This window comes from Anomaloglossus baeobatrachus, chromosome 5, assembly GCF_048569485.1.
Source record: "Anomaloglossus baeobatrachus isolate aAnoBae1 chromosome 5, aAnoBae1.hap1, whole genome shotgun sequence".
Classification (NCBI taxonomy): domain Eukaryota; kingdom Metazoa; phylum Chordata; class Amphibia; order Anura; family Aromobatidae; genus Anomaloglossus; species Anomaloglossus baeobatrachus.
Window position 1 is genome coordinate 167,335,004 of NC_134357.1, and position 23,281 is coordinate 167,358,284.

General features: G+C 48.3%; 1 protein-coding gene across 1 annotated transcript in view; it reads left to right on the forward strand.

The window, feature by feature from the left end:
- The first annotated feature begins 1,677 nt into the window (after positions 1-1,677).
- Positions 1,678-23,281, forward strand: part of LOC142309831 (elastase-1-like) — a 104,843-nt gene continuing 83,239 nt past the window's right edge. The window contains exon 1 of the mRNA XM_075347292.1: positions 1,678-1,774. Coding sequence (XP_075203407.1) covers positions 1,678-1,774 — 97 coding nt within the window. The remainder of the gene's footprint in view (positions 1,775-23,281) is intronic.

The window sequence follows — 23,281 nt, forward strand, 5'->3', positions numbered from 1 at the left end:
TAGACGCCTGACATGATTAATCTAGGACTTATTGGCAGCTATGGGCTGCCAATAACTCCTTATTACCCCGATTTGCCAACGCACCAGGGCAAATCGGGAAGAGCCGGGTACAGTCCCAGAACTGTCGCATATAATGTATGCAGCAATTCTGGGCGGCTGTTGGCTGATATTGTTAGGGTGGGGGGCTCCCCATAACGTGGAGCTCCCCATCCTGAGAATACCAGCCTTCAGCCGTATGGCTTTATCTGGCTGGTTTTAAAATTGGGGGGGACCGCACGCCGTTTTTTTAAATTATTTAATTATTTATTTCACTACACAGTATAGACCCGCCCACCGGCTGCTGTGATTGGGTGCAGTGTGACACCTGTCACTCAGCGTGGGGGGCGTGTCTCACTGTAACCAATCATAGGCGCCGGTGGGTGGGGTAAGCAGGGAATACGAGATTGTTTAATGGGCGGCCGGCTTTTTCAAAACAGTAAAAGCCGCCAGAGCAGTGTAAATGCCGTGCAGCGCCGGGGATCGGGGATCGGTGAGTATATGAGAGAGGGCTGCTAACTTCAGTTACTCAGGAGATTAGCGGTCACCGGTGAGTCTTCACGGGTGACCGCTAATCAGGGCGCGACACAGACAGAGCCGCAGCATGACAATGAAGTCGGGTGAAGTTCACCCGAGTTCATTCTGACAGTGCGGCTCTGTCTGTGTCTGCTGTTATCTGCCATTCACCGCTGCTACATGGCTGTCTGTGTCTGCTGTCAGCGGCCATGTAGCAGAGCTGAACGGCAGATGACATAGTAAAAACGCATCCCTACACATTACACACGCTTGGCAAGTCAATAAATAAAAAAAAAAAAAAAAAAAGGTGCTCAATGCATACGTCACAGAACACATGATCTAAAGGATCGCACACAAAATTGATCAATTTAACATAGACTACTAACGCACGTGTGACAGCAAATGAACGACCTACATGCAATCTCATTAGATCGCATATGCGACCTGGGCGTGTCACATCGCATACGAGATCGCATACCTAATTGTAAGGTGTAAAACTGGCTTTAGTGAATTTGGTCCATTTTTCAGCTGCCATGCGCCACCACAAGAAAGATATTGTATTTAGGCCATTGTTGGCATAATTTACATGACCACCTTTTTGGTGGAAATGATGATAAATTGTTCGGTCATGGGGTCGGTAAGACCCCTCCTGGGTAAGCACCTCCCTCTTTTTAAAATGTTGGAGAAAATGTCTGAAATTGATGTTAAAATGCCCAAATCCCAACTTTTTTGTGCACAGCTTTTTGATATTTCACTTTTGTTTCAAAATTCTATTTGATCACTAATGACCAGTATATTACATTTTAATTAGAACATAAATCCAGTTCTTAAATAATTAATAATCAGGTATGTTTAGGGTGTGACATTTCATATAGTCCACATTGAGCCTATTTTCTGCTTGTCAATATAAAACTGCTGATATTACTCCCAGTGGTCAGTTTCTAAAGTAGAATGTAGAACCATCCAGTCCCCTGTGTTTTGATCAGGGGGCATTGTTGTACGTGCATCAGGACCCTGGTAACAGCAAATGTTAGTGTTGTGTCCCCTGTGTAAAGCTCATAATGACACTGCCGTCATGTATAAATACCAACATTACCATCAACACAGCAGTTCAGGCACCTGGAAATGATTTTAAAGGATCTCCTTATTCTGCTTTTTGTGCTGTCATTAGCACAGGCAACCTCACCTCAGCATATCATCCATCCCAAGTTTCTACACCTGGGTGAGTGATTTTTATTTCTATTCCTAATGTATTGATCTATTTGATGTAAAACAGTGAATTACTGTACCATTTTCAAAATTCTAAATATATTTACCAATATGCATATGTTGTATATATCAAATGATAACAGAAGGTTTATATTTGAGGATCCCTAAGGGTTCACTGATGAGGAAAACTGTCCTCCCAAGCTGAGCCATCTGCTGATTGCTGGAAGATGTGAGAGCTATTGTACCTACTACGTTTACTTAGAATATACTAGTGTACCGCCCCGGGGCTCGGCCGGCTGCCGAGCCGCTCAGATCCGTGCTCGTCGGCGGGTGGCTCAAACTTCTCACGGACCTCGGGGTCCCGCCGCCTCTACGCGCGGTGGTGGGGGTTTTTTGGAATTAAGAGTTTGTTACGCCAACCACGGGGCTGTGGTGAATGGATGGACACCACCGCTGCCGTTGACTAGGCTCCCGGGGACGGTGTTATGCAGCTTGGTGTTAACCCCTCCGTGGGTAGGGGGTGAGGGCCCCGGGGCCCGAGGGGTCACTCCTGGGGATGCTGGTGTAAGGCAGTGTTGATGCGGTGTGGTGCGGTACTCGGCCCGAGGGTACTGGTGTACTCACTATTACAGACACACTGGAGTCTCTGGTAAACCAAACAAGATGGTGGACGGTGCCCGCAGCTGGCTGCGCTTCTCCCCTTTCTTCGGGTTGGTGGTTTCCGCCTTTCTCCTGCACCTTTTTGTGTAGATTTAACTGCCTACACTTCAGCGACGGTAGTCCGCTCCCCAGTTTGATGTGTGCTGGGGAACCCCTTTTGCCTGAAGACGCTGGCCCTTTGGATCTCTATGCCTTGGCGGTGGCTCACTATCCCTCTGAGGGGGCTGTTGTCTTCAGTCAGGCCTTGGATGGGAAGGGACCTCAAGTCCAGACCCCAATCAGTTAATCTGACTCGGTCCAGTGGCTTCTGGGCCTCGTACTGGGTCTGAGTACCGCTCCTGGTTTCCAATTGGTTCCGCGGTTCAGTACCGGCGGGCCACCACCTGTCCCCGGTCCTTACGGTTCCACCGGCTGTAATCCCAGCTCCTGCAGGTGGTCACCACCGTCTGCCTCCTGGCCACAGGGTGTCCGGGCTACGACCCTGACCCCTGACAGACGTTCTCTCCTCTTCTGTTACTCTCCCTACTCCTCTCCTTCCTCTCCCTTTCACTGTCCTTTCTCAACTCTCTGTGTTTTTCCGCCTCAGGCCATCCAAACTCCTTGGTGGGCGTAGCCAACTGCCTGGCTCAGCCCACCTGGTGTGTACGTCCGAACCTGAGAGGGGTGACTCAGGGTTTTAGGTTGGCTGCTGGTACCCTTTTTAGGGGAAGGGTGTTGTGCGGGGGCCTAACTGTGACTACCTGGCTAGTCCAGGGCATCACACTAGTAACTAATGAGAAGTAAACTGATAACGGAAAAAGTTATCCAGGCACAATTTCTGACCCTGGCTATTGACACCTTCGTAAATTCTTAGAGTAATGTTTGCCAATTGCTAATACTTCTGTAGACCAATTGAGATCTATGGTAGTGACATGTAGACAATTCATGATGATTATTGTTTTGGAACTGACCTGTAAAATAATTTTGATCTTTACTTTGATGCTAACGAGGGTAAAGTGTGATTATTGCTTTGGTAATGACATATAGGTGATAGGTGATTATTATTTTGGTAGTTTCATGTAAGTACCGTGGGATTATTACTTTGGTAATGACATGTTGGTGATGCAGGGACATACAATAACTAGAGTCCTTATGACTAGGGATGGGCTATCCCGATCTGTAAAGATCGGGGATCGTACCGATCACATAGTGATCATGTACATGATCCCAACCATGAGCTTTCCAGGGAAGCTCGTGTTACAGATCGAGTTTAGAACGGGTCCAGGGGTTGTAAAAAAAAAAAGAACATTATTAAAAAACATTGCTATTATACTTACAAGTCCCGCGACGCGTCCTGCAGACTCCCGACTGCTCCTGCTTCTGAGTCCGATCATTGCTGTGCCGCTGGTAACCAACAGTGACTTACAGGACCTTCAATGAAGTTATAGCATGTGACCGTCTGGTGTGAATGTTGATTGGCTTACAGACTAGTCACATGACTATGACATCATCGAAGGTCCTGGTAACAGAACTTTCATTGTCACTGTGCAAGTGTTGCATCACGGCGCACAATCTCCCCATAGGAGCAGTTGGCTGCATGTATTTTCATGCAGCTGATGCGCTCCTGTCCTGAGATCAGTCCGTACGGGGATACGCGAGATACAAGTGCAATCATCCCCTCACTGTCAGCCTGCATCTCGCTCTGTAGAGAGCGATGTAGCAGAGCTGACTTGGCACTTTGTGCTTCTCACTGTGTATAGACTGTGTCTGTACAGAGTGATGAAGCTGACAATGCTCTACCTGTGGATTATGTTGGACGAATAATTTTTTTTATAATAAAGATGAAGTCTCTAAATGTTTTTATTGTTTTATTTCTAATAAAACAAAAATTCTCTGTGTTGTGTTTTTTTACTGTTTACTAGAAATTCATGGTGGCCATGTGACATCATGAATTTCGGGCTTAGTATCATCTGAGAATACAAAGCTGGTATTAACCCCTTTATTACCCAGAGTGCCATCGCCATCAGGGCCACTGTACGATCTTGGTAAAGCGCATGGAAATGTCACTAAGAAACATTGCGCCATTTCCAGGGGCGGCTGCGGACTGCAGAGAATCACAGCCCCCTGCCTGGCTTTACCTCACTGGCGATCAAAATACGACTTGAGCCCAGGCATTTTTTTTTTAATTATTTTTGTAAATAAAAAAAAATTAATGGGCTTCCCTGTATTTGATCACCAGGTAGGTAAAGCAAGACAGATGGGGGTGGCAGCCTGTAGCCGCCAGCTTTATGTGTGCTAAGAATCAAAAATACCGTGAAGCGCCACGTCATTTTTTAAAATTATTTATTTATTTTTATACATTATATATTGCCTGGCTTTACCTTGGCTGGCAATCAAATACAGGGAAGCACATTTTTTTTAGTTATTTAAAAAAATAATTAAAAACAAAATACATGGGCTTCCGCTGCATTTTCTATTGCTAAGGGTAATCCAAGCAGCTAGTGGCTGCTAACCCCCAGTGCTTGCTGTTACCTTCACAGGCAATGGAAAATCCAGGAAAGCCCTTTTTTTCAGTTTTTTGCCCAAAAACTAAACAAAAAATGATATGGGCATCACCATATTTTTGTATACTAGCCAGGTACAGCAGGAAGGTACGGGCTGCCCCCAACCCCAGCTGCCTATTTATACCCGACTGAGAACCAAAAATATAGGGAAGCTCTTTTTTTAATTATTTCATGAATTTCATTAAATAATAAAAAAAAAATGACATGGGCTTCGCCCAATTTTTGTGTCCAGCCAGGTACAACTGGGCAGCTGGGGATTAGAATCTGCAGTGCAGGATGGCCAAAGCTTTCTGCCTTCCCCCCTGCAAATTGCAGTCCGCAGCTACCCCAGAAAATGGAGCTTTCATAGAAGCGCCATCTTCTGGCTCTGTATCCAACTCTTCCAGCGGCCCTGGTGGCGGGTGGCATGCTGGGTAATAAGGGGTTAATACCAGATTTGTTTTACCAGCTGATATAAAGCCCGAGATTCTTACTGTCAGGCCAAGTTTGACCCAGCCATTAAGAATCTCCAATAAAGGGTTGGAAAAAAAATACCACACAGAGAAAAAATACTTTATTAGAAATAAATACACAGACACACTTAGGGACTCCATGTTTATTACTCCCTCTCACCCCTCCATGATCCTGGTCTTCTGTCTTCTTGAACCCATTCAGCTCTGCTATATCAGCACAGGGGAGGAAGAACGCTGCTGGTCCCCGTGTGTCTAATCACTCAATGAGTGAGCAGAGGCTGCGGGTTGGTAAGCGGTGACGCCACCACTGCCACCATTGCCTTTGTGACCTGACGGGCGGGTTACTATAGCAACGGTGATCTCCGATCACCTGATTCCTGGCGCCGCTTATCACCGGCTGTGACAGCTAATCCCTGCATGTGAGCTATCTCTGTAAAGAGCACCGACATGCAGGGATGGGGAGCCGAGCATGTGCCCCTGAGCATCTCGCCGGTACACGGCGCTCGCCGAGTATATCGTGTACTGAGATGCTTGGGCGAGGACCACGTACCTGTGAGATGCACTGAAAGGAACCAGCATTTAGTCATAGCCATGTGACCTGTCTGTAGCCAATAAGATAATACAAAATTCACACGTGACTGGTCACATGCTATAACGTCATGGAAGGTCCTTTTGTTACCGTGCGGCACAGTGATGATCAGACTCGGCAGCAGAAGCGGCAGGAGACAGAGTCTGCAGGATGCGTCACGGGACCTGTAAGTATAATGACAATGCTTATTATTAATTGTATTCTTTATTTTACAGCCCCCTTGCCCCATTCTAAAACTGTAAAGTCAAAGATCGGTGATCGGGACGCAAGATTGTGTTATCTCAATCCCGATCTTTACAAAATGATCGGGCGAGTCTCCCCGATCCCAACCATCGGGGGGATCGCCCATCACTACTTATGACCTATGACCCGACACTCACCTCCCGCCATCCACCACCATGGCAAACACAAACTTGTTGATTTGCTGTATGAGTGAGTGCTTGTGGCCCTGATAAGGTCTAAAAGGATATATCTTCCCCCACCCTCAAAAAGATAGAAAAAATGTAGTATACTTTGGTGCTTGAAATCTTGTGAACCCTTCAGAAATTTCCATATTTTTGCATAAAGTTAACCTTAAACTACAGCAGATTTTCAGACAAGTCCTAGATGGAGACCCAAATCAAGCAATCAACAAAATCAAATGAGTCAAAAATATTAGACTTTTTAATTTTTTAAATGAAATGTTTGTGAATGGCAAAGTATGGGAAGCCTTGTTTTCAGCATCTGGCGTGACTACCCTTGTGGAGTAATAGCTGCATTGAAACGTTTCCAATAAATGTTGCTTAGTGATGCATATCCACTAGATTGAATTTTAGCCCATTCCTTCATCTCCCAGCTTCAGGTCTTTTAATAACATTTTTATAGAATTAAGGTCAGGATTTTGACTTTGCCTTTCCAAAACATCAACTTTATTTTTCTTTAGACATTTTTTTATAGAACGACTTGTGTGCTTTGGTTCGTTGTCTTGCCGCATGATCCATGTCCTCTTGAGATTTAGCTCAAGGACAGATGTTCTGATATTTTCCTTTTGAATTTGATGGTGTAGTTCAGAAATCAATGTTCCATCAACGATTGCAAACTGTACTGCCTCAGATGCAGTAAAATAAGCCCAAATCATGATACCATCATCATCATGTTTCACAGATGGTATGAGATTTTTATCCTGTAATGCAGTGTTTTTCTTTCTCCAAACATAATGCTTCTGATTTATATGTAACGGCTCTATATTGGTCTCATCCATCCACAAAACATTGTTCAAACATACTTCTAGTTTGTCCAAGTGATCTTAGCAAACTTCAGATTGGAAGCAGTCTTCTAGGGAGAAGTGGCTTTCTTCTTGCAATCCAACTGTGCACCCCATTGTTGTTTAGTGTCTTTTTGATATTTACATTAGCAAATGTAAGAGAGGTCTTTATTTTCTTAGAAGTACCCTGTTACCTTGTGACCTCATGAACTATTATAAGCCTTGGAGGAGGTCAATGGTCAAAGAAGCAGTCTACAGTAAAGGCCGCTTTACACGCAACAACATCGCTAATGCGATGTCGTTGGGGTTACGGAATTCGTGATGCACATCTGGCCTCGTTAGCGACGTCGTTGCGTGTGATACGTACGAGCAACCGCTAACGAGCAAAAATACTCACCTTAACGCTGCTCGTTGACACGCTGTCCAGTTCCCAAATATCATTGCTGCTACAGGTATGATGCATTGTGATGCAGTAAAGAGTATGGTGGTAGATAGGAGAAATATTATTCCTGGCAAGTGCCTTTTGCTTTGCTGAGCAGCAGGGATGGGGGTCAAACCAGGTCTGGACCTTCTCTGCTACTCTGGGTTTTGGGGTTAATACCTGAGTTACACAGCTGATAGATTAGGACAGCAGAAATAGGAAACCATAACTTCTCACTGTGGTGGGTGGTTGGGCTGGAAGGCTGAAGCAGGTTTTGTAGGGAAAAACATACCTCAATGGATTGGCATGTCCGGGTCCTTTGCTATGCTGTTTGACAAGCTGGACTTTTCCTTTGCATACCTGTCTGAAGTAAGGGGTGCTTCACACACAGAGAGCTCACTGCCGGGATCGCTTTTTGTGACGCAGCAGTGACCTCATTAGCGATCTCGCTGTGTGTGACAATGAGCAGCGATCTGGCCCCTGCTGCGAGATCGCTGCTCGTTACACACAGCCCTGGTTCGTTTTCTTCAAAGGCGCTCTCCCACTGTGACACACAGATCGCTGTGTGTGACAGCGAGAGAGCGACAAATGAAGCGAGCAGGGAGCAGGAGCCGGCGTCTGACAGCTGAGGTAAGCTTGTAACCAAGATAAACATCGGGTAACCAAGATGGTTACCCGATATTTACCTTAGTTACCAGCCTCTGCAGCTCTCACGCTGCCTGTGCTGCCGGCTCCGGCTCTCTGCACATGTAGCTGCTGTACACATCGGGTTAATTAACCCGATGTGTACAGCAGCTAGGAGAGCAAGGAGCCAGCGCTCAGTGTGCGCGGCTCCCTGCACACACAACTAAGCGGTGTGCGCTGGTAACTAATGTAAACATCGGGTAACCATACCCGATGTTTACCTTAGTTACCAGTCTCCGCAGCTTCCAGACGGCGGCTCCGTGCAAGCGCAGCGTCGCTTGCACGTCGCTGCTGGCTGGGGGCTGTTCACTGGTCGCTGGTGAGATCTGCCTGTTTGACAGCTCACCAGCGACCATGTAGCGATGCAGCAGCGATCCTGACCAGGTCAGATCGCTGGTCGGATCGCTGCTGCATCGCTAAGTGTGAAGGTACCCTAAGACTGTTTTTTTGTTTGTTATCAGTGTGAATAAAACACTGAATTTTAGAACTGAAAACGTGTGTGTGCCTCTTTACTTGCATCCTGGCCATTGCCTATCAGATTTAATTCCCTACATTTGGTGGCCTGAAGCAGGCAAATGCAGTGAGGCCAACGCAAATTATTTTTTTTAGCTTCTGGCTGAGGCCCAATATATATCCTGGGTAAAAGGATTATCACAAATCCCAGTCTGGGATATCTGCAGAGATGGAGGGCATGGTGAAAGCGCTCATGGAAACCACTCAGCAGCAGCAAGAGGCAACTCAGCAGCAGCAGTTCTTTAATCAGCAACAGCAGGAGACCAATCAGCTACTGTTACAGCATGAGATAGCACTACAGACAGTGACTCTCCCCAGGGCTATGGGGTACTGGGTCCCAAGCGGTGTACTCCTGGGACATGTCACTGGGTGGCTGTTGTCCGATTCCATGCCCCTGGGGGTCACTTTAAAAGTGGTTATATACAGGGGAATATTTAATAAAGTTTATGTCGTGATGCCACTTGCGGGTTGCGGTTATGGAGATAGAATTGCCGCTGCACAGTCTTTCCACTGTGGCTGATGTTGACGGCAGCCTGGATGTTGGGCCCTCCGCAAGTAGGGCCGGGGCCCCGGGGGATAAGTGATGGAGTTAGGAGCGGAAAAAAGGTAGGCCACACAAGGGATTGCAGTGTAATTGGTTCTCTGTACTCACAACGGTTGGTAACTGGTACCCGGAGGAAGGCTAGTCTTCACCTCTTGTTCCCTTAGTCCCAGTGCCGGGTTGGTGACCTGTTGGCTTCTTTCCCCCGCACCTTTCTCAAGTTGGTGGGTCCCCATGGCGTGGAGCATCTGTGGGTACCCTCCTGTTAGTCTCTCAGTCTCTGGTCCGTACGTGTGAACCCTGTAGGGTCGATGTTCCGTTCTGTTGCCTGGTTCTCCCGTTACTACTGGTGCCCCCGGTCTTCTAAGGTCAGTGATGTCCTGGATGGTCCCCTCACTGTTCAGATTTTATCAAGTGTGCCTGGAGCGTTTGCCTGACCTAGGGCTCTGTACTCTGTCAGTGCTATGCTTCTATACTCCACTGTACCCCACCGGCAACCACACGCCTGTACCCTCGCGTCACCGTTACGCTCTCCTGTCAGTGCGGTTACATCCATCCCTCTCACTTCCACTTACTGACTGTCTAACTGTCCATCCCCTCCCACCTGGTTGTCGTCTAGTGGACTGGATCTGCTCCTTCCCTAGGTGGCCATCCATTGGGTCCAACTCTAGTCTGTCACCAGTCTGTGGATGGGGAAAAACTGGGATCATAGTGTGTTTTGCTGTTACACTATGACAGTGGTCATAGTGTCTTCCAGGTCCCTGGGGATAGGCCCTGCATCTTTGACAGGATCAGTACCTTGTAGTGCCCTGATAGGTTCAGGGGCGCTACAACAGCAGGAACACTTCACAGGGTCCACAATGTCCAGAAAGTGGTCCGTTCAGCAATCCCTAAAATGGAACCATCGGATGATGTCGACACCTACCTGGCCACATTTGAGAGCGTGGCCATGAGGGAGAGTTTACCCCAGGATTAATGGGAGGAAGTCATTGCTCCATTTCTGTAATCAGGACCCCAGAAGGCAAATTTAGAGTAAATGCGGAGGTCTATGCAAGTGAGATCCTGGCACGACTTGCTGTAAATGGGTTGCTGCGGGTGCACCAGTGGGAATTTAACCCTTAGAAGCCAGCAATGTCCCAGTATTATAACTTAGTGTGGCTGATACAGAAGTGGTTGCAGCACAAGGTACTGTCCTCCACTGCTGTGGTGGACCTCATAGTGGCTGATAAATGCTGGAAAGTCTTAACACACCCCCTCCAGTGCTGGGTCAGACAGACATAATAATGTGTTCCAGATGGTCAACCTTATAGAGCGGTATGGAACTACTGAGGAGCTCTGGGAAGGTGACAACAAAATCTTGAATGTCCCCACTAGAGATGAGCGAACCTCTGAAGGCTACAGTTCGGTTCGATTCGTCGAACGGAGGCCCCGTTCGACGAACGTTCGACGAACCGTTCGACGAATCCCATTGAAAACAATGGGAGGCAAACACAAACACATAAAAACACATTATACATGTACACATACAGTTAATAAACATTGCCATAACACTTATAGGTTCTCGCGACGCATCCTGCACTCTGTCTCCCGCCGCTTTTCCTTCCGATAATCGCTGCGTCCTCCCGGTAACCAGCACTGATTCTAGGACCTATCGTGATGTCAAAATAGCATGTGGCCAATCACGTGTCTATTATCTCATAGACTGGTCACAAGGCTAGACGTCATTGCTAGGTCCTGTCAGTGAATCTCTCCGTTACGCGGTGCTCCTTTGTGCATGTCCATGTACCGGCGAGATGCTCTGGCACATGGTTGACTCCCCGTTCCTGCATGGGGCGCTCTTTACAGAGTCAGCCCACATGCAAGTTCTGGCTGTCACAGTCGGTAAATAGCGGCACTGGGAATCACGTGATCAGAGCACCGTTGCTATGGTAACCTGCCTGTCAGTGGTGATGTCACCGCTTACAGCACGCAGCTGCTGCTCACTCACTGAGTGAATAGACTGCACGGGAAGCAGCAGCGTCTTCCTCCTATGCTGTGCTGTGTGATGTAGCAGAGCTGCATGGGTTAAAGGAGAAAGAAGACTGAAGACCATGATCGTGGAGAGCTGACAAGGAGTAGTAAACATGGAGTCTCAAATGTGTCTGTGTATTTATTTCTATTAAAGTATTTTTTCTCTGTGTGGTGTCTTTTTATTAACCCTTTATTGGAGATTCTTAATGGCCGGGTCAAACTTGTCTGACATTAAGAATATCTGGCTTAATACTAGCTAGTAAAACAAAGCTAGTATTAACTCATTATTACCCAGCAAGCCACCGGGTTTCAGGGCTGCTGGAAGAGTTGATACAGCGCCAGATGATGGCGCTTCTATGAAAGCGCCATTTTCTGGGGCGGCTGCGGACTTCAATTCACAACAGAGGCGTCCAGAAAGCTCGGGCCAACCTGTGCTGCGGATTCCAATCCACAGCTGCCTAGTTGTACCTGGCTGGACACAAAAATGGGGCGAAGCCTATGTTGATTTTTTTTAATTATTTCATGAAATTCATGAAATAATTAAAAAAAGGGCTTCCCTATTTTTTTAGTTCCCAGCCGGGTACAAATAAACAGCTAGGGGTTGGGGGCAGCCGTACCTGCCTGCTGTATCTGGCTAGCATACAAAAATATGCTAGCCAGATACAGCTCTCCTCGGATACAGATACAGTTCTCCTCAGATATGCTCTCCTCCATACAGACAAACAGCAGACAGCAGCTGCAGAACTACAAGGCTCAGCATACTCCATCCAGGACTGTATGCAGCAGTTTTTTCCCCCAAAAAAAGTTACGTGGGCTTCGCCATGTTTTTGTATGCTAGCCAGGTACATCAGGCAGCTACGGGCTGCCCCCAACCCCCAGCTGCCTATTTGTATCTGGCTGGGAACCAAAAATAAAGGGAAGCCCTTTTTTTATTATAATTGCAGTCCGCAGCCGCCCCAGAAAATGGCGCTTTCATAGAAGCGCAATCTTCTGGTGCTCTATCCAACTCTTCCAGCTGCCCTAGTGACGGGTGGCTCACTGGGTAATAATGGGGTTAGGGCTAGCTGTATATTATCAACTGGCCCTAAGCCCGAAATTCATGGTGTCATGCCAATATTAGACATGGCCACCATGAATTTCTAGTACAGATAAAAAAATACAAAACACAGAAAAATATTTTTATTAGAAATAAAACACAACACAATTAGTGACTCCATCTTTATTGAAATAAAGAACCCCCCTTCACAGTAATCCTGGGTCAAGGGTCCCGTGCCATCCAATCCGGATCCAATAGCATCTGATTGGTTTGCTGGAAGGCAAAGCGATCAGATGATGTGTCAGGTTCAAGGGCCTGAATCACATGACACAGCAGCTGATTGTATAAACGGCTTTTATACAATCAGCTGATGCATCAGTGCAAAAAAAAAACAAGAAACTACACACTTCTGTGCAGACTCCTGTCCGACAGCATCAGCTGATAGTTTAGCCGGCCGGGCGGTAAAAAGCCAGCCTCACCGCTCGACGTATAGTGTCAGCTGATTCCGTCAGGTGACCGCATCAGCTGATCATTGCCAGGTCTGAGAGAGAGAAAGAAGAGAGAGAAGAGAGAGAGGGAGAGAGAGAAGAGAGAGAGAGGAGATAGAGAAGAGAGAGAGGAGAGAGAAGCGAGAGAGAGGGAGAAAGAGAAAAAGAGAGACTGAGAAAAAGAGAGAGAGAGAAAAAGAGAGATAAAGAAAGAGAGAAAGAGAGAGAAAAGGAGAGAGAAAGAGAAAGAGAGGAGAGAGAGAGAGGGAGAGAGAGAAAGAGAGAGAGAAAGAGAGAAAGAGAGAGAGAAAGAGAGAGAGAAAGAGAGAGAGAAATAGAGAGAGAGAAAGAGAGAGAGAGAGAGAGAGAGACAGAGAGAGAGAAAGAGAGAGAGAGAAGAGAGAGAGGAGAGAGCCGTGTGGCTTTATCCTGGCTGGTATCAAATATGGGGGGAACCGCATTTTTTTTTTAAATTTATTTATTAATTTTTCTGCACGATATAGACCCACCCACCAGCGGCTGTGATTGTTTGCAGTGAGACAGCTGTCACTCATCGTGTGTCATGTCTGACTGCAACCAATCATGGGCGCCGATGGGCTGGGAAAGCACGGAATAACCAATTGAATAATGAAGCGGCAGCCATTTTCAAAAGAGGAAGTGCCACTGGAGATTTGTGACAGCCGTGCAGCGAAACGCCCGTGATCGGTGAGTATGAAAGAGAGAGGGATTGTGCTGGGGACGCAGGACGCATGCAGATACGAAAGGTGCGCACATACCTACTGTGAAAAGCCACGCTTTTGGTGCTCGAACTGTTCTCGAATGTAACTCGAACTCTCGAACTTTTAGCAAAAGGCTCGAGTTCGTCGAACGTCTCGAACACCCCCCCAAAATCACTCGAACATTAAATTGGCGAACCTCGGACCTCGAACATCGCTCATCTCTAGTCCCCACCTCCATATTGCTGGGCACAGCCAATATATCTCTCTGGAAACGAGCCAATAGTCTGCTGGTGATGCCAGGAGCCAGGCCATTTAAGGTTAATCTCCACTCTGGTGGGGACAGTGAACTATAAGGTACACCTGCCGGGTCAGTGAAAATAGAGGCAGGCTTACCATGTCAATTTGCAGAAGCTTGGTAAGGATAGGGAAAGCCTTGGTGGAGATATCTTGCTGTCTACTTTTCCTGCTGGGAAGACTCTGTCACCTCTGGGTGTGTTCTCCGATCTTCCTGGACATAGCTCTGTAATCAAGCAGGACAATGTTAATGAGCCCCAGTCCAAAGTCCAATTAAAGATGAATTGGGTGTCTGAGGCTTGGCGATAAACCATCTTGGAGGAGTTGAAATCAGTGTGCAATTAGGGGTCCCGGAGTGAATGGGCTAGCTGAATAGCCCAATGTATGGTGTGTGTCCACACACTCAGGGTTGAACAAAAGGGGTATGTGGTAGATGGGAGATATATTGCTCCTAGCAAGTGCCTTTTTCACTGGTGACCAGCAGGGAAGGGGGTCAAACCTGGCTTAGACTTTCTCTGTGTGGGTTTTTGGGCAAAGCCCAAGTTCCACAGCTGCAGGATTAGGACATTATAAATAGGCAGCCACAACTTTTCACTGTGGTGGGTGGTTGGGCTGGAAAGCTAAAGCAGGTTTTGTGAAAAAAACATGCCTGTATGGACTAGTGTGACGCCCTGCCCTATCAGGTCGTCACAGGGTATTGTGCAATCTGCCCTCCTGTACAATATCCACCTCCTCCTTGGTTACGGACCCCTAACCATTGGTGTTGCCAAGAACAGCTAATGAAAATCCTAGGAAACTCTGCACCACACCCACCAGACACACCAGTACACCAGTGGACAGCCTGAGTGGAATAGGGTCACCCACGTGGGGGGTTGGTTAAGGGGAGGTCAGGAGTGTCAGGAGACAGTCAGTTGTGGAGTGACTCTCAAGAGGAGAGGTCACGGGTCAGTGAGTTGGAGAGTAGAGGGTGCTTTACACGCTGTGACATTGCTAGCAATTGCTAGCGTTGTCGTGCGCGATAGCACCCGCCCCCATCATCATCGTATGACATCTGGTGATCACTGCCGTAGCGAACAATATCGATACGGCAGCGTCACATGCACATACCTTTTCAGCGACATCGCTGTGACCGCCGAACAATCCCTCCTTCAAGGAGAAGGTGCGTTCGGCGTTATAGCGTTGTCACTGCGGAGTCACTAAGCGCCCGCCCAATAGAAGAGGAGGGGCGGAGATGAGCGGCCGGAACATGATGCCCACCTCCTTCCTTCCTCATTGCCGGTGGACGCAGGTAAGGAGATGTTCATCGTTCCTGCGGTGTCACACATAGTGATGTGTGGTGCCACATGAACGATAAATAACATCGTACCTGCAGCAGCAGCCATATTATGGAAAGGAGCGATGTGTCAACGATCAACGATTTTTGACGTTTTTGCGATCGTTGATCGTCGCTCCTTGGTGTCACATGTTGCGATGTTGCTAACGGCGCCGGATGTGCGTCACTAATGACGTCACCTTGACGATATATCGTTAGAGAGGTCGCAGCGTGTAAAGCACCCTTTACTCTCGAGAGGAGAGGTCACAGAGCGGTGAAGTGTTGGAGGAGAGAGAGAGAGGAGAGGACAGGAGCTGGGCTACGGGGTACGTGGGTCCTGAGTCAGGAAGAAGCTTCAGGCGTCTTGACAATTTACCCGACGAGGACGGAGCCTTCAAGATCCGTTCTCCACCCGCTCCAACATTGGGGTACTAGCGCAACGAGGGGACTAGGACTTTCCACTCACACGGTCCAGAAAATCCCAAGCGTGAATCCTAAGAGCAAGCTCACCCAGTTAGCCATACTGGTGAGCGGGACCCGACTAGTGTCATACTATAGGGACCTACTAGAGGACAAGGTGCCAAGGAAAAGGTCACAGACTAACAGGCAACACCAACAGGCACAGGATCCAAGCGTACTCCCCACAAGTGGTAGTGGTGTCCAGAACTTTGGTTTACCACAGTTGTCGGTGTCAGTGTTATTGGACTGAGTGAGTACACAAACAACCCCCTGATCGTTCCAACGGCACCTTCCCGTCACCAACACCGAGTCCCGGGGCATTCCCCCTACCCATAGAGGGGTTAGACAGCTGGCTGCCCACACCATCGCCACCGAGTACTCCCCATTGCAGCGGTTATACTCCATCTTACCACGCACCACGAGTGGCGTCATGAACTGTCCATACAATCCCCTGTAAATAACCCGCCTTTACTGTAATTCCGAGTGGCCATGCGACCCCGACCCCGGGGTCCGGAGACCCCTCGAGCCACCACGGATCCGGATCCCAGCAGCGGCGGCAGGCTGCTGACGCGGGGACGGCACACTGGCACATCCGCGTCGTTTGCTATGCTGTTAAACAAGCTGGACTTTTTCTTTGCATACCTGGCTGAACTGAGACTGTGTTTTTCTGCTCGTTATCAGTGTGAAAAAAACACTGAAATTTTGGACTGAAAACCTGTGTCCCTGCCTTTACTGCATCCCTGCCATTGCCTACCAGAGCTAATTCACTACAGCATATACAAAATGTCACGGGACTGATGGGTAACAGAGCAGGGGCAGATAGACTAGCCCTCAGATTGGTGATCCTGCACTGTCCCTTATTCCAGAGGTACGCTTGATGGTAGAGAGGTCTGGACTACTAGCATGACCCCAACTCCTGCCCGTACCTTAGTCTTACACCCCCTCTCCTCCACCCCTGAGGAGGGCTGGGACCAAAGTAACAAACCCCACAAATAACGCAGACAAGAGAGAACCAAAACACATTCTCACTGCAATCAGACACAGGGGAGAGACAACATGTGCACATGAAGAAATAAGATACAGGGAGGAAATAAACTGACAACAAGGATATTTCCACACCACACCAAATATCATACAATTGATCACCAGTAACCGGATCACACGCTAAGACCGGAATCGCTGTTGCTACGGTGTAGCTATTATCGGCGATGAGGAACCAGATCTAGTGCAGAGCAGAACATCGCATGACACAAAGTAGCTAGTTAAAAATAGCAACATTACAAAAGCATATGGAAGGATTAACTATAAAATAACTCAAAAAGGTAAAGCATTCTTGTCATTCAGTTCACAAAGTCCTAATGCCCCTTTTTTAATAATCATTTCTGCCTCACAGCATACTAATAACATATAGCTATCTAAACCACAAATTGGTCTTAAAATATGTATTTGTCCTGCAAAAGTAAAATAACAGGGGTTGCTACTGTGTTCTTCCTTTACATGTTCGATAACTCTAGTACAACCGTTTCCTGTTTTATAATAATTATATTGCATGATATAATTTTATCCTTTATTCCCAAAATTTTTTAATTGCTGCAATACCATCATTAAGATGGATTTTTGTATAAAGGCTCAATACATCAATTGGCAGGCAGATATCATGTCTGCTTTGCAATGTCCCAACTTCTTCTTTCGTCATATAATAATTATGTCTCTCTTGTGATCCATACAATATTAAGGGTACGTGCCCATGATCAGGACGCCCTGCATCCTTGAAAGTGACAGGTCCTGACCTGCAGGGCTATGAGTCTCCTCCGCAGGAGTCTGCAGCTGCTTGTGCCCATGATCAGGGTTCGGGATGCTGTGGTTTCTCTTTTCTGTTCTCCCTACGGAGAACGCTTGGGTCTCCACAGCAATGAATTAACATGCTTGAGGCTCGGAAAGCCGCAACGCAGGTCAGTTTACACTGCGGGTAGCACACACATAGTGGGCATGGGATTTCTATAAATCCCATCCACTGTACTTGTATTGTACAACGCAGCGTTTTGGACGCAGCTGAAACATACTGCATCCAAAACATTGTGAACACACACTAACTTAAACTGAGTTTCTGGAGTAAAACCTTACAAAATCGTCATAAAATAACTCAAAACTTAGAGATTTGAGAATAAAGGACACTTTACACGCTGCGATATTGGTACCGATATCCCCATCGGTTGTGCGACACGGGCAAATCGCTGCCCGTGGCACACAACATCGCCGGGACCCGTCACACTACTTACCTGCTCTGCGACGTCGCTGTGACCGGCGATCCGCCTCCTCTCTAAGGGGGCGGTCCATGCGTCGTCACAGAGACGTCACTAAGCGGCCGCCCAATCAAAGCGGAGGGGCGGAGATGAGTGGGACGTAACATCCCGCCCACCTTCTTCCTTCCGCATTGCGGGCGGCGGCAGGTAAAGTGATTTTCCTCGTCCCTGCGGCGTCACACGGAGCGATGTGTGCTGCCGCAGGAGCGACGAACTACATCGTACGCGCTGCAGCAGCGATATTTGAGAAGGGACCCCCATGTCACCGATGAGTGATTTTAAACGTTTTTGAGACAATTCAAATCGCTCATAGGTGTCACACACAACGACATCGCTAATGCGGCCGGATGTGCGTCACAAATTCCGTGACCCCAACGACATCGCATTAGCGATGTCGTAGCGTGTAAAGCGGCCTTAATTTTAACACAGCCATAAAGTATGTTATAAAGTGGTATGTTAAAATATAGTAATTCATTATTACAAGATCAAAAAAATTGTAAAAATGTCTCTAGTAAATAATCATAACAGGTATGTAGCGTACCACAGGGCCTTAGGGTACTCTTCACCGGGCCAGTGGTTCCTTGGAGTAGCTGTGACTGGCCTGACCCAGCTCCGTGACCCCGTCGGCTACATGTTAAACAAGAACAGCAAACAAACAGTACAGATGGGGATGGAATGAGTGTGACGGGCCCCTGGGAAGCGTGTCACCTGTTGCAGTGGTGACTGGGGTCTCGGCCTCCTCCGCCGCCGACCCTTCCTGCGACTAGTTCTCCCCCAAGGGCAGTACTGGATGGGAAGTGGGGATGCTTCGCAGCGCCACCCACGGTATGCGGCCAGGAATTAGCCGCCGCTGCACAGTCTCTCTGTGCCCGGGAGGTTGGTGAGAACTTGGGCAGCAGTCCACGGGAGTGCCGGAGCGCAGGGAGGTGGCAGGTACTCACAGAGTCACCAGGTGCGGGTTCCAGTCACTTTATTTACTGGCTCAGGTGGTATCGCACCCCAGGTGCTGGTCCTCGCTATCAGAAACTCCGGTCGCTTTCCGGGCAGGTCAGAGGCTGGATCCGGTTTAGTAATCTGTGTCCTTTCTCCTCCATGCACAACTCTGTACTCTCCCCCAGTCCTGGCCCATACAGGCCGGCAGCCTGGACCTCTCGTGGGTCGGACCTCGGTCCCATCTCCCCAGGCTCCCTCTCTGCTGCCGCGCCGCGGCCACCCAAACTGATGCTCTGTACCTCTTCTGTGCTCAGTCCCGTGCTCTGGCAAATGCTCCCCTTTTAGTCCACGATTACAAGTGCCGGGTCCCGTCTCTCTAGGTGTTACTGGCCCCAGCTTGTTTGTGCTATCTGTTCGGTGTTACATCCAAACAGCTCTGTGCTGCCTACCTGAAGGCCTGACAGCCTCCCTTCAGTGAGCTACACACCGTACTTCTCCTCTGTGTTGTGTTCAAGCTTGTTCTGCCTGGCTAAAGGTAAAATTGCAATGTTCTCTACTCCTAACTAGAGATGAGCGAACCGGTCACGGTTCGGCTCGAGGTCGGTTCGCCGAACGGAGGTCCCGTTCGAGTTCGGTTCTTCGAACGTTCGACGAACCGAACTCGAACCGCATAGGAAACAATGGCAGGCAATCACAAACACATAAAAACACCTAGAAAACACCCTCAAAGGTGTCCAAAAGGTGATAAACAACTCACAACACAACACAAACACATGGGAAATTGACAGGGACATATACTCATGCGAAAACAAAAGAGCTGGACAAGGTAAAAGAGGAGGAGACACAGATATATGAGTAAATGCAAGGAAACATCGATGCCATTACTGTGCAACTTGAGCCCTGCTCATTTTAGGCTTCCAATCTGGATAAATTGCCTGAGCTTGCCACGTACGCCTTGGGGATCTTGTCGTGTCCTGCAGCCAGCCGTCTCTCGGAACCTGTCTTCAGTGCTGCTGGGGGTCTGCTGGCAGATAAGCACACGTGTCTGTCCACTGACCACAGAGGACTTTTCTTCCCCTGGGTCAGCCAGGGGACGGGAAAGGCACGCGTATTTTTGAGAGTGCTTCATGCAAAGCATCTGTTTCATTTTGAAAAGGGGGATCAAGTGATGCCAGTCAAGTGGGGTGCGTGTGGCCCAATTAGTGGAAACGAGGGAGACTGTGGTTGGAGTCCCCTCGCCTTTGAAAAAAGAACCAAGATGAACAAGTCATGGCTCTCAGAGGACTTTTCTTCCCCTGGGTCAGCCAGGGGACGGGAAAGGCACGCGTATTTTTGAGAGTGCTTCATGCAAAGCATCTGTTTCATTTTGAAAAGGGGATCAAGTTATGCCAGTCAAGTGGGGTGCGTGTGGCCCAATTAGTGGAAACGAGGGAGACTGTGGTTGGAGTCCCCTCGCTTTTGAAAAAAGAACCAAGATGAACAAGTCATGGCTCTCAGAGGACTTTTCTTACCCTGGGTCATCCAGGGGACGGGAAAGGCACACGTATTTTTGAGAGTGCTTCATGCAAAGCATCTGTTTCATTCTGAAAAGGGGGATCAAGTGATGCCAGTCAAGTGGGGTGCGTGTGGCTCAATTAGTGGAAACGAGGGAGACTGTGGTTGGAGTCCCCTCGCTTTTGAAAAAAGAACCAAGATGAACAAGTCATGGCTCTCAGAGGACTTTTCTTACCCTGGGTCATCCAGGGGACGGGAAAGGCACGCGTATTTTTGAGAGTGCTTCATGCAAAGCATCTGTTTCATTTTGAAAAGGGGGATCAAGTGATGCCAGTCAAGTGGGGTGCGTGTGGCCCAATTAGTGGAAACGAGGGAGACTGTGGTTGGAGTCCCCTCGCTTTTGAAAAAAGAACCAAGATGAACAAGTCATGGCTCTCAGAGGACTTGTCTTACCCTGGGTCATCCAGGGGACGGGAAAGGCACGCGTATTTTTGTGAGTGCTTCATGCAAAGCATCTGTTTCATTTTGAAAAGGGGGATCAAGTGATGCCAGTCAAGTGGGGTGCGTGTGGCCCAATTAGTGGAAACGAGGGAGACTGTGGTTGGCGTCCCCTCGCTTTTGAAAAAAGAACCAAGATGAACAAGTCATGGCTCTCAGAGGACTTTTTTACCCTGGGTTATCCAGGGGACGGGAAAGGCACGCGTATTTTTGAGAGTGCTTCATGCAAAGCATCTGTTTTCATTTTGAAAATGGGGATCAAGTGATGCCAGTCAAGTGGGGTGCGTGTGGCCCAATTAGTGGAAACGAGGGAGACTGTGGTTGGACTCCCCTCGCTTTTGAAAAAAGAACCAAGATGAACAAGTCATGGCTCTCAGAGGACGTTTCTTCCCCTGGGTCAGCCAGGGGACGGGAAAGGCACGCGTATTTTTGAGAGTGCTTCATGCAAAGCATCTGTTTCATTTTGAAAAGGGGGATCAAGTGATGCCAGTCAAGTGGGGTGCGGGTGGCCCAATTAGTGGAAACGAGGGAGACTGTGGTTGGAGTCCCCTCGCTTTTGAAAAAAGAACCAAGATGAACAAGTCATGGCTCTCAGAGGACTTTTCTTACCCTGGGTCATCCAGGGGACGGGAAAGGCACGCATATTTTTGAGAGTGCTTCATGCAAAGCATCTTTGTCATCTTGTGTAGCTGTTAAACTCTGTTTTAAACTCTGTCACCTATGGCTCTGACCCTGCCGGTATGAGCCCTTAAAAGGACTGATAGAAAGTGCTATCCCTAAGCTGTCCAGCGCTGTGTATGGAGCGTATGCAGCAGTATCGGCGATAGGAGCTGCGCCAGTGATGTCTGACACCAAGGACGCAGAAGGCAGATAATGGCGTGCTGGAGGAAAATGTCCGGTTTTATAATGCAGGGACATGTGACATGGACATCCTATCACACATGCCATTGCTTCTCTGGCTAAAAGTCCACTTAGCTGTGTGTGTGTCTGGGATTGGCTGACATGCTGGCCCGCCCCACTACACGCGCGCGCTTAGGGAAGGAAGACAAGGAAAAAAAAAAAAATGGCGATCGCCATTATCCATGCAGTGATCTGAATGCGCTGTTCCCGCACACTATACACTGAAATGTCATAATAGTGTGAGTCACAGAGTGACTTACACTATTACAGCGGAAAGCCAGCTAGGAATTAGCTGGTTTTTTTTGCTGCTAGAACCGTTCTCGAACGTATCTAGAACTATCGAGCTTTAGCAAAAAAGCTCGAGTTCTAGTTCGATCTAGAACAGCCACAAAATCAATCGAGCCGCGAACTGGAGAACCTCGAACCGCGCTCAACTCTACTCCTAACTGCTCATGCTCCCACTTTTGCAAGGAGCTATGGCAACCACTCTTGACCTAATTAGTGGAGGCCACCTGGCATCTGCCAGGAACTGTGTGTGTGTAGAAACATTGTTAACCCTTTCCTAGTGACTGCTTCTCCCTGCTGTATGGTGGTGTGAGGTGTGTGTAAACTTACCAGATTAACATCTTCCTGCCCGGGGAGGATATAATGATAAACCCTGTAGCGACCAGTCTCAGGGGCGCTACAGGTACATGGTGAGTGACGCACCCCAGGTCTTTGGGATACTCGGTCCCGGGCAGTATATTTACTGGGACAGTTCACTGTGTGGCCGTTGCCCAGTTCCGTGACCCTGGGGTCACTTAAAAGAGGTTATGTACAGGGGAATAATAATAAAGATTTTGTCGTGACGCCACTTGTGGATTACGGCTACATGGATGCAGCTGCAGCTGCACAGTCTCTCACTGCTGGGGCTGATATTAATGGCAGCCTGGATGTCGTCAAGTAGGGCTAGGCCCCATGGGAAAAATGATGGTATTTGATGGTTAAGTCCATTAACAGTACCAGGGTGCGGAAAGAAGGTAGACCACACAAGGGATTGCAGTGAAACTGGTTCTTTACTCTAGGTGGTGATGCTTGCAACCTGATGGAGGCTGGTCCTCACCACTGGTCCCCTTAGTCCCAGTGCTGGTGTGGTGACCTGGTGGCTTCTTTCCCCTGCACCTGTCTCTGGTTGGTGGGTCCCGTTTATAGGTGTGTCTGGGAGTCCCCTCCTGGTAGTATTTCAGTCTTAGTCCATACGGCGGGCAGTTTGAACCCTGTATCGTCGGTGCTCTGTTCCAGTCCCTGGTTCTCCGTCACTGCTGGTGCCCCGGACTTTAGGTTGGTGAGCTCCTGGATGGTCCCCTCACCATGCAGATTTTATCAGGTCTGCTTGCAGCGTTTGCCTGACCTAGGGCTCTTCACCCCGTCGGTGCTATGGTTCCAAGA